The 12,862-nt window shown below is 36.7% G+C and overlaps 1 protein-coding gene across 1 annotated transcript in view; it reads left to right on the forward strand.

Annotated features, from left to right (window-relative positions):
- LOC117328208 (E3 ubiquitin-protein ligase listerin-like) overlaps nucleotides 1–8,083 on the forward strand; it is a 46,351-nt gene extending 38,268 nt beyond the window's left edge. The window contains exons 27-31 of the mRNA XM_033885650.1: nucleotides 1,000–1,129; nucleotides 1,379–1,466; nucleotides 4,789–4,983; nucleotides 5,794–5,961; nucleotides 6,163–8,083. Of these exons, the coding sequence (XP_033741541.1) occupies nucleotides 1,000–1,129; nucleotides 1,379–1,466; nucleotides 4,789–4,983; nucleotides 5,794–5,961; nucleotides 6,163–6,222 (641 nt within the window). The 3' untranslated portion in view covers nucleotides 6,223–8,083. The remainder of the gene's footprint in view (nucleotides 1–999; nucleotides 1,130–1,378; nucleotides 1,467–4,788; nucleotides 4,984–5,793; nucleotides 5,962–6,162) is intronic.
- Nucleotides 8,084–12,862: the final 4,779 nt, after the last annotated feature.

A 12,862-nucleotide genomic window follows, 5' to 3' on the forward strand; every position in this document is an offset into this window, starting at 1 on the left:
AGCCAACATTTCTGTCATGTCCGCCAGACGTTATTGTAGATTTATGTTTGCCCACCTGTCTACCTCACTGTCCTTCTGTTAGAGCCAACATTTCTGTCATGTCCGCCAGACGTTACTGTAGATTTATGTTTGCCCGCCTGTCTACCTCACTGTCCTTCTGTTAGAGCCAACATTTCTGTCATGTCCTCCAGACATTACTGTAGATTTATGTTTGCCCACCTGCCTACCTCACTGTCCTTCTGTTAGAGCCAACATTTCTGTCATGTCCTCCAGACGTTACTGTAGATTTATGTTTGCCCACCTGTCTACCTCACTGTCCTGTTAGAGCCAACATTTCTGTCATGTCCGTGAGACGTCACTATAGATTTATGTTTGCCCACCTGTCTACCTCACTGTCCTTCTGTTAGAGCCAACATTTCTGTCTTGTCCGCCAGACGTGATTTCGTATTCACCATTAGCAAATTTAGCCTTATTCTTTAATTTCGCTCAAATGCCACCTGTTGGAAGCAAACTGAGTTTTTGCTCTTTACTAGCAAAACTTTAACTTTCCTAGATATTTTAGGCGCTGGTCACCAATGCATCTTCCGTGGTTGCCATTTACAATTAGAGCAAAGTCAATTATCTCTACCAACTGATCACATACAGAAATGTTTCCCCAACTATTGTCCTCCTTTGTTACTTTGACGAAAAATATGACATAGTCAAGTACTGGGTGCAGCCATTACTATTTACACTCACAGGGACTTGTCAACATTGTCCAACCCATGGCCCGTTATATAAACAGTAACGACTGGGTTGGAAATTGGTGCAAAGTCCCTGTGTTTACTCTGAATGTCAAGCAGTATGTAACATGCAATTTCCTTGGAGGCCCTTAAAAGCCGTGTTATGATGATTTGAAAGCTGAAAGAACAAGGCTAAATCCGATAAAGGTGAATATGAAGTGAACCTTTGGCTACCTTAGTTTTTCAAGGCTGTAACCATATAATGTTTTTTTTAAAGATGAGCCAAGTGTTTTGGAAGTTCAACATATGAGTAGCTGGGTGTACCAGGACACACTACAGACCATGCCTGCCATTGCACGCCAGTGGTGGCTCGACCAGGACCGCAAAACTGCAGCCTACGTTGACAGGTTTGTCTGGCAAAGTAGACAAGTCAAAGTTCTTTTAAAACTTAAAGTGATTTAAAAAATAGATCTTGATAGGGTTTGGTGTCTACAACTTAATTTACCGCCACAGGATACAAGTCTTATTTCATCAACAAAATGTGATATACATCATGTATATATTATGATTTCTACTTCGAATGAAATACAAATCAGCATTATTTTTTATTCTTGCAGTTGCTGGTATAGATGGTATATATTGATTTCTAATTTCAGATTTACCAGTAAGAATGTAAGCCAGTTGCTGTGTACAGCTGAAATTCGCTCAATCAGCAACAGTGACCAGAAATTAGACTATATAACAGTAAGTATAGACTATATGACAGTGAGTATAGACTATATAACAGTGAGTATAGACTATATAACAGTGAGTATAGACTATAACAGTGAGTATAGACTATATGACAGTGAGTATAGACTATATAACAGTGAGTATAGACTATATAACAGTGAGTATAGACTATATGACAGTGAGTATAGACTATAACAGTGAGTATAGACTATATAACAGAGTATAGACTATATAATAGCGAGTATAGACTATATAAAATTGAGTATAGACATATAAACAGTGAGTAAGACTATATTAACAGTGAGTATAGACTATATAACATGAGTAGTATAGCTATATGACAGTGGTATAGACTATATAACAGTGAGTATAGGACATATGACAGGAGTATAGACTATATAATAGCGAGTATAGACTATAAACAGTGGTATGCTATCACAGTGAGTATTATACTATTATAACAGTGAGTATAGACTATATAACAGTGGTATAGACTTTATAAACAGTGAGTATAGGACTATATAACAGTGGGAGTATGACTATATACAGTGAGTATAGACGATTAAAAAGAGTATAGACTATATAACAGGAGTATAGACTTAACAGTGAGTATAGACTATATAACAGAGTATAGACTATATAACAGTGAGTATAGACGATATAACAAATTGAGTATAGACTATATAACAGTGAGTATAGACTATATAACAGTGAGTATAGACTATATAACAGTGAGTATATACTATATAACAGTGAGTATAGACTATATAACAGTGAGTATAGACTATATAACAGTGAGTATAGACTATATAGCAGTGAGTATAGACTATATAACAGTGAGTATAGACTATATAACAGTGAGTATAGACTATATAACAGGGAGTATAGACTATATAACGGTGAGTATAGACTATATGACAGTGAGTATATACTATATGACAGTGAGTATAGACTATATGACAGTGAGTATAGACTATATGTCAGTGAGTATAGACTATATAACAGTGAGTATAGACTATATGACAGTGAGTATAGACTATATAACAGTGAGTATAGACTATATAACAGTGAGTATAGACTGTATGACAGTGAGTATAGACTATATAACAGTAAGTATAGACTATATGACAGTGAGTATAGACTATATGACTGTGAGTATAGACTATATAGCAGTGAGTATAGACTATATAACAGTGAGTATAGACTATATAACAGTGAGTATAGACTATGACAGTGAGTATAGACTATATAGCAGTGAGTATAGACTATATAACAGTGAGTATAGACTATATAACAGTGAGTATAGACTATATAACAGTGAGTATAGACTATATAGCAGTGAGTATAGACTATATAACAGTGAGTATAGACTATATAACAGTGAGTATAGACTATATGACAGTGAGTAGACTATATGACAGTGAGTATAGACTATATGTCAGTGAGTATAGACTATATAACAGTGAGTATAGACTATATAACAGTGAGTATAGACTATATAACATTGAGTATAGACTATATAACAGCGAGTATAGACTATATAACAGTGAGTATAGACTATATAACAGAGTATAGACTATATAACAGTGAGTATAGACTATATAACAGAGTATAGACTATATGACAGTGAGTATAGACTATATAACAGTGAGTATAGACTATATAACATTGAGTATAGACTATATAACAGTGAGTATAGACTATATAACAGTGAGTATAGACTATATAACAGCGAGTATAGACTATATAACATTGAGTATAGACTATATAACAAAGAGTATAGCCTATATAACGGTGAGTATAGACTATATAACAGTGAGTATAGACTATATAACAGTGAGTATAGACTATATAACAGTGAGTATAGACTATATAACAGTGAGTATAGACTATATAACAGTGAGTATAGACTATATAACAGTGAGTATAGACTATATAACATTGAGTATAGACTATATAACAGTGAGTATAGACTATATAACAGCGAGTATAGACTATAACAGTGAGTATAGACTATATGACAGTGAGTATAGACTATATAACATTGAGTATAGACTATATAACAGTGAGTATAGACTATATAACAGTGAGTATAGACTATATAACAGTGAGTATAGACTATATGACAGTGAGTATAGACTATATAACAGTGAGTATAGACTATATAACAGTGAGTATAGACTATATGACAGTGAGTATAGACTATATAACAGTGAGTATAGACTATATGACAGTGAGTATAGACTATATAACAATGAGTATAGACTATATAACAGCGAGTATAGACTATATGACAGTGAGTATAGACTATATGACAGTGAGTATAGACTTTATAAGTGAGTATAGACTAAATAACAGTGAGTATAGACTATATAACAATGAGTATAGACTATATAACAGCGAGTATAGACTATATGACAGTGAGTATAGACTATATGACAGTGAGTATAGACTTTATAAGTGAGTATAGACTAAATAACAGTGAGTATAGAATATATAACAGTGAGTATAGACTATATAACGGTGAGTATAGACTATAACGGTGAGTATAGACTATATAACGGTGAGTATAGACTATATGACAGTGAGTATAGACTATATGACAGTGAGTATAGACTATATGACAGTGAGTATAGACTATATAACGGTGAGTATAGACTATATAACAGTGAGTATAGACTATATAACAGTGAGTATAGACTATATGACAGTGAGTATAGACTATATAACAGTGAGTATAGACTATATAACAGTGAGTATAGACTATATAACTGAGTATAGACTATATGACAGTGAGTATAGACTATATGACAGTGAGTATAGAATATATAACAGTGAGTATAGACTATATAACAGTGAGTATAGACTTTATAACAGTGAGTATAGACTATATGACAGTGAGTATAGACTATATAACAGTGAGTATAGACTATATAACAGTGAGTATAGACTTTATAACAGTGAGTATAAACTTTATAACAGTAAGTATAGACATCCTGAGAAATTGTAATATCAATAATCCCTAATGGCAGTCTGTTTCGTTTCATTGATATGTCACAGAATTTAGCACTAAGGCTAAAAAGAGATGAGCAAGGGAGGTAGTTAATTTTATTGTATCATTTTGAGGGCATGTCTTTTTTATTTTTCAAACCAATCATTGACCATTCTCATATAAACAGCTTCCAAAGGTGTAATTAATCATGGACAAGTAATGTTAATTATTTTTTATTTTTTTGCCTAAGGGAAGTTAATTAAATTTTAAATTGTTATATAACATCATATTTGGTCATCAGTTTGTTAATCATCATAACAAAAAAAGGTTCTTTTCTAATAGATACGGACACGCCCCACTACCCGGGAGGTCATAGTAACCTACGCACTAGAGGAAGTCAGCACAGAAATGGTCATCTCCCTTCCCCAGAACTATCCTATGGGTAACATTGAGGTTCACAGTGAAAAGCGAGTGGGTGTATCAGCAGCACAGTGGGAGAAGTGGTTGTTACAGCTCAAGATATTCCTACAATACCAGGTATAAACACGTTTTTATCAGATTTACAAATCAGGAATCCCTACAATACAAATCAAGATATCCCTACAATACAAATCAAGATATCCCTACAATACAAATCAAGATATCCCTACAATACAAATCAAGATATCCCTACAATACAAATCAAGATATCCCTGCAATACAAATCAAGATATCCCTACAATACAAATCAAGATATCCCTGCAATACAAATCAAGATATCCCTACAATATCAATCAAGATATCCCTACAATATAAATCAAGATATCCCTGCAATACAAATCAAGATATCCCTACAATACAAATCAAGATATCCCGACAATACATATCAAGATATCCCTACAATACAAATCAAGATATCCCTACAATACAAATCAAGATATCCTTGCAATACAAATCAAGATATCCCTGCAATACAAATCAAGATATCCCTACAATACATATCAAGATATCCCTACAATACAAATCAAGATATCCCTACAATACAAATCAAGATATCCCTACAACACAAATAAAGATATCCCTACAATACATATCAAGATATCCCTACAATACAAATCAAGATATCCCTACAACACAAATAAAGATATCCCTACAATAAATATCAAGATATCCCTACAATACAAATCAAGATATCCCTACAATACAAACCAAGATATCCCTACAATACCAGGTATGAATACATTCTCATCAGCTTTACAAATCAAGTTTACATTTGGCTGTTGGCTTAAGATTTTCAAATCAAGTTTACATTTGGCTGTTGGCTTAATTTTCCACATTTAAACTGTGCCGCTGTAAATTGTTGCATAGAATGGAAGCCTGTTTGATGGTCTGAGGATTTGGAAGCGGAATGTTGACAAGAGATTTGAAGGAGTAGATGACTGTATGATCTGTTTCTCCGTCCTACATGGCACCAACTATCAGTTACCACGGCTACAGTGTAAAACCTGCAAGAAAAAATTCCACTCAGCTTGCCTAGTAAGTGTACTTTTTCCCGTTACAGGCTATAAAACTATAAATTATCGGTCAATTCACACTAACATATTTTGCATAGAGTAAGGTTTCCATTCTGAATTCTTGTAAATACCTGATAAGTGCTGTATAATCTTTGAGAATATACAACATGTTATATTTCATTTGTGAGAGGTTGTTATTAAAAGCTGATATTTTGTTCCATAGTATAAATGGTTCCAAACGAGTCACAACTCCACGTGTCCACTGTGTCGAAACCTCTTCTGATGAAATGGAAACATTACACATGTGTCAACCTCTTCTGATGAAATGGAAACATTACACGTGTGTCAACCTCTTCTGATGAAATGGAAACATTACACGTGTGTCGACCTCTTCTGATGAAATGGAAACATTACACGTGTGTCGACCTCTTCTGATGGAATGGAAACATTACACGTGTGTCAACCTCTTCTGATGAAATGGAAACATTACACGTGTGTCAACCTCTTCTGATGAAATGGAAACATTACACGTGTGTCAACCTCTTCTGATGAAATGGAAACATTACACGTGTGTCAACCTCTTCTGATGAAATGGAAACATTACACGCGTGTCAACCTCTTCTGATGAAATGGAAACATTACACATGTGTCAACCTCTTCTGATGGAATGGAAACATTACACATGTGTCAACCTCTTCTGATGAAATGGAAACATTACACGTGTGTCAACCTCTTCTGATGAAATGGAAACATTACACGTGTGTCAACCTCTTCTGATGAAATGGAAACATTACACGTGTGTCGACCTCTTCTGATGAAATGGAAACATTACACGTGTGTCAACCTCTTCTGATGGAATGGAAACATTACACGTGTGTCGACCTCTTCTGATGAAATGGAAACATTACACGTGTGTCGACCTCTTCTGATGAAATGGAAACATTACACGTGTGTCAACCTCTTCTGATGAAATGGAAACATTACACGTGTGTCAACCTCTTCTGATGAAATGGAAACATTACACGTGTGTCAACCTCTTCTGATGAAATGGAAACATCACACGTGTGTCAACCTCTTCTGATGAAATGGAAACATTACACGTGTGTCGACCTCTTCTGATGAAATGGAAACATTATAGTGTGTCGACCTCTTCTGATGAAATGGAAACATTACACGTGTGTCGACCTCTTCTGATGAAATGGAAACATTACACGTGTGTCAACCTCTTCTGATGAAATGGAAACATTACACGTGTGTCAACCTCTTCTGATGAAATGGAAACATTACACGTGTGTCAACCTCTTCTGATGAAATGGAAACATTACACGTGTGTCAACCTCTTCTGATGAAATGGAAACATTACACGTGTGTCAACCTCTTCTGATGAAATGGAAACATTACACGTGTGTCAACCTCTTCTGATGAAATGGAAACATTACACGTGTGTCAACCTCTTCTGATGAAATGGAAACATTACACATGTGTCAACCTCTTCTGATGAAATGGAAACATTACACATGTGTCAACCTCTTCTGATGAAATGGAAACATTATAGTGTGGTTATGTCTTCATTTCTCTGTTGACCCTGCTATGTGTACCAAACCTGGTACTCCAGAACTAGTACAGCATTTATTTAACTGAGTATGGCAGCTGAACCGGAAACAATTCATCAGACTGTAGGTGACCTTTGGTTATCTGACCATAATCTAACATTCAGAGGTTACCGACGGTGTCTTTCAAACAAAAATTAAATTTGCAGGTTTGCTGCAAAATCAGGTCAATGGACATAGTATATTTTATTTACCAAGTGTTATAACAGGAAACTCTGAAACCACATTTTAAGCTCTACCCATTAGGTCAAACAATGGACCCTATCTGATACAGGTATTTTTATTTACTAGGTCAGTTTCAACACCGAAAGCAGTCTTGACCTCTTGGCAACTATTGAACACCACTGTTCATTGCAGGGCTCGCTGTGATAATGAAGTGATCATTGTTGTCGATGGAATTTTAAGTTATTTCAGGTTTATATTAAGCCTTAAAGTTAAAAACCTGAGTACAGATTGTATAAATTATTTTAAATCTTGGCACAAGGGTTTTGATATAGTGTTAAAATTGAGCATTAAACTCAGTTATATACAAAATTTGTGGCATCATTTTTTATCACCAATTATTATAGCACAAGGAGGTAATTAGCCCGAAAGTTTTGTAGAAATCAGTGGAATGGTTTTTTAATTTGTAGCTCAAAAAAATACATATGGCAAGATAAATTTCCAATGCGACCAGATTCAAAATTTAATGTGCACAACAACCACCAAAGGGACACTTTCATATGAATTTTGAGAAATATCCTAGTAATTCTAAAGAATAAGCAATAACAAACTTCGCACTGGTGTGAAAGTTTTGGTGGTGAGCAGCATTCCTTTGTTTGGTCAAAGCTTTGGTTTTAAAGTATAAATGTATGATCTGTGTATTATATGGCTGGGGGCAGTTCCGTATCCTGTGGACTGTGTATTATATGGCTGGGGACAGTTTCGTATCCTGTGGACTGTGTATTATATGGCTGGGGACAGTTCTGTATCCTGTGGACTGTGTATTATATGGCTGGGGACAGTTTCATATCCTGCGGACTGTGTATTATATGGCTGGGGACAGTTTCATATCCTGTGGACTGTGTATTATATGGCTGGGGACAGTTCCGTATCCTGTGGACTGTGTATTATATGGCTGGGGACAGTTCCGTATCCTGTGGACTGTGTATTATATGGCTGGGGACAGTCCTGTATCCTGTAGACTGTGTATTATATGGCTGGGGACAGTTTCGTATCCTGTGGACTGTGTATTATATGGCTGGGGACAATTCCGTCTCCTGTGGACTGTGTATTATATGGCTGGGGACAGTTTCGTATCCTGTGGACTGTGTATTATATGGCTGGGGACAATTCCGTCTCCTGTGTACATGTAAATCTTTGTGTAAAAAAGTTTTTTTCCTGCATGCAACAAACAAGTCAATGCAATAACCTCTTGGTTATCAAGAAGAAGTTGTTTAAAGGTTTTGGCATAGTTAATCCCCGTGACCTTTAATGAAAGTCCAAGAAATCCTTTAGATCATACTTGGTAGCCCTTCATCCCAGCATGCTACAAGCCAAATATCAGGTCTCTGTTGTTTAAAGACATTAGCATTTTTGACCCCTGTGACCTTAAATGATGGTCAAGGTCATCCATTTGAATAAACTTGGTACCCCTTCATTACAGCATGCTACAGACCTAATATTGGGTCTCTGGGCCTTTTGATTATCAAAATAAGTTGTTTAAAGATTTTAGCATATTTGACCCATGACCTTGAAAGAAGGTCAAGTTCATCCATTTGAACAAACATGGTAGCCCTTGGCATGTTGGTTATTGAGAAGAAGTTGAAAATGCAAATTGTTTACAACTGACACCGCCGGACAAAAGGCGATCGCAATAGGTCAACTGAGACTTTGTCTCAGGTGACCTTATAACTTCCGGAGAAATAGCAGTAACAAACTTCAACTGCAAAAATCAACGAGAGGCCCACTTTAGTTTTGAAACATTTCTGTCAAGTCAACCCTTTTTGACCCCGCTCATCAGTCCTGGGGGTCAGTCAGGCCAACATTTGCATACCATCAAACTGCCTGCAAATGTTGCTAATTTCAATTACACTGTAATAAAAAAATAAGTAAGAGTTAACTTGAAAAGCAATCCAACAAATGATAGTCAAAAATGTGATTTTCCTATATAAACTAAAGTAAAATTTACCTTCTCCCCAGGGGCAAACAAGAGACCCCAAGGTCATGAAATTCACAATTTTGGTAAAGGATCTTAAGACCTTTCAATTTGTGAAGATTATTTGATTCTACCATATCTGGGAGTTGAGATTTTTATCCCCCGCGAAACACGTTTGCGGGGGATATTAAATTGGGCTCCGTCCGTCCGTGTGTCCGTCCGAGATTCTTTTCTGGGCTATAACTCCATAACCGTTCAACGCAGCTCCTTGAAACTTTCTGTATATATCAGACTAGTGCTCTAGTTGTGCCTTTTGCTATTGCAGACCTTCCATTTTCGGTATTTTTTCTGTCACCATGGAAACTTAGTCAAAAATACCAAATTACTGTTTCCTTTCGTTTCCGGGCTATAACTCAAAAACCGTTCAACGAAGCTCCTTGAAACTTTCTGTATATATCAGACTAGTGCTCTAGTTGTGTCATTTGCTATTGCGGACCTTCTATTTTCGGTATTTTTTCTGTCACCATGGAAACTTAGTCAAAAATACCAAATTACTGTTTCCTTTCGTTTCCGGGCTATAACTCCAAAACCGTTCGACGCAGCTCCTTGAAAATTTCTGTATATATCAGACTAGTGCCCTAGTTGTGCCTTTTGCTATTGCGGACCTTCCATTTTCGGTATTTTTTCTGTTATAATGAACAAGAGATCCCAGAGGGATCTTGGCGCCCACCATTGAATGATCTTTATAGGTTCCATGTCAGATTGATCTTTTCCCTACTTTTCCCTTCCTCTAAGTCTTACTTATCTGTGTAAATTCAGAAACAGCCCTCTAGTACTTTTCAAACAAGGGGAACCTATATACAGAATTTAAAGATTTAGCTATAATGGCTGTCTGTCGGCCATGTTGTTTTCGTATTGGTCCCAATATGCAAAACTAGGCACTGAGGGGAACCTACATATGAAATTTGAAAAAGATCCCTTCAGTACTTTCACAGAAATAGCGATAACAAACTTCAATTGTCAAAATCCGAAATGGCTGCCTGTCGGCCATGTTGTTTTCTGATTAGTCTCAAAATGCAATATGCATAACTAGGCACTGAGGGGAACCTACATATGAAATTTGAAAAAGATCCCTTCATCACTTTCTGAGAAATAGCGATAACAAACTTCAATTGTCAAAATCCAAGATGGCTGCCTGTCGGCCATGTTGTTTTCTGATTAGTCTCAAAATGCAATATGCATAACTAGGCACTGAGGGGAACCTGCATATGAAATTTCAGAAAGATCCCTTCATTACTCTCTGAGAAATAGCGATAACAAATTTTAATTGTCAAAATCCAAGATGGCTGCCTGTCAGCAATGTTGTTTTCCTATTGGTCTCAAAATGCAATATGCATAAGTAGGCATCAAGGGGAACCTACATATGAAATTTGAGAAAGATCCCTTCTGTTCTTTCACAGAAAAAGCGATAACAAATTTCAATTGTCAAAATCCAAGATGGCTGCCTGTTGGCCATGTTGTTTTCCGATTGGTCTCAAAATGCAATATGCATAACTAGGCAGTGAGGGGAACCTGCATATGAAATTTCAGAAAGATCCCTTCATTACTTTCACAGAAATAGCAATAACAAACTTTAATTGTCAGAATCCAAGATGGCTGCCTGTCAGCCATGTTGTTTTCTGATTAGTCTCAAAATGCAATATGCATAACCAGGCACAAAGAGGAACCTGCATATGAAATTTGAGAAAGATCCCTTCAGTACTTTCACAGAAATAGCGATAACAAACTTCAATTGTCAAAATCCAAGATGGCTGCCTGTCGGCCATTTTGTTTTCCAATTGGTCCCAAAATGCAATATGAATAACTAGGCACCAAAGGGAACCTACATATAAAATTTGAGAAAGATCCCTTCAGTACTTCCTCAGAAATAGCGTTAACAAACTCCAATTGTCAAAATCCAAGATGGCTGCCTGTCGGCCATGTTGTTTTCCGATTGGTCCCAAAATGAAATATGCATAACTAGGCATCAAAGGGAACCTACATATGAAATTTGAGAAAGATCCCTTCAGTACTTCCTCAGAAATAGAGATAACAAACTCCAATTGTCAAAATCCAAGATGGCTGCCTGTCGGACATGTTGTTTTGTGATCGGTCCCAAAATGCAATATGCATATCTAGGCACCAAGAGGAACCTACATATGAAATTTGAGAAAGATCCCTTCAATACTTTCTCAGAAATAGAGATAACAAACTTCAATTGTCAAAATCCAAGATGGCTGCCTGTCGGCCATGTTGTTTTCTGATCGGTCCCAAAATGCAATATGCATAACAAGGCACCAAGGGGAACCTACATATGAAATTTGAGAAAGATCCCTTCAATACTTTCTCAGAAATAGAGATAACAAACTTCAATTGACAAAATCAAAGATGGCTGCCTGTCGGCCATGTTGTTTTCCGATTGGTCCCAAAATGCAATATGCACAACTAGGCACCAAGGGGAACCTACATATGAAATTTGAGAAAGATCCCTTCAATACTTTCTGAGAAATAGAGATAACAAACTTCAATTGTCAAAATCCAAGATGGCTGCCTGTCGGCCATGTTGTTTTCCGATCGGTCCCAAAATGCAATATGCACAACTAGGCACCAAGGGGAACCTACATATGAAATTTGAGAAAGATCCCATCAGCACTTTCTCAGAAATAGCGATAACAAGAATTGTTTACGGACGGACGGACGGACGGACGGACGGAGGGACGGACGGACGGACGACGGACCACGGACGCAGGGCGATTTGAATAGCCCACCATCTGATGATGGTGGGCTAAAAATTTGTCAAATTACTAATGTTTCCTTTTGTTTGTAGTATCCTAGTTGTGTCCTATCTGTCCATTTGACATACTTTTCTGGGCTACAGCTGCAAAACAGTTCACCAAAACTTTATGTATGTATTAGATTAATGCCCTAGTTGTGCCTCTTTGGGTTTTCATACCAACTGCGGGGCGCGGGGATAATTAATGCAAAGCTTTGCGGCTCCTTGTTGAAATTTTAATCAATTTGACCCTTTGAGTGGTGTACCAAGACCCCGAGTGGTGTACCATAACCCTACGAGCGGTGTACTATACCCCTATGAGTGGTGTACTATACCCCTACGAGTGGTGTACTATAACCCTACG

Source organism: Pecten maximus, chromosome 5 (assembly GCF_902652985.1).
Source record: "Pecten maximus chromosome 5, xPecMax1.1, whole genome shotgun sequence".
NCBI classification, from domain to species: domain Eukaryota; kingdom Metazoa; phylum Mollusca; class Bivalvia; order Pectinida; family Pectinidae; genus Pecten; species Pecten maximus.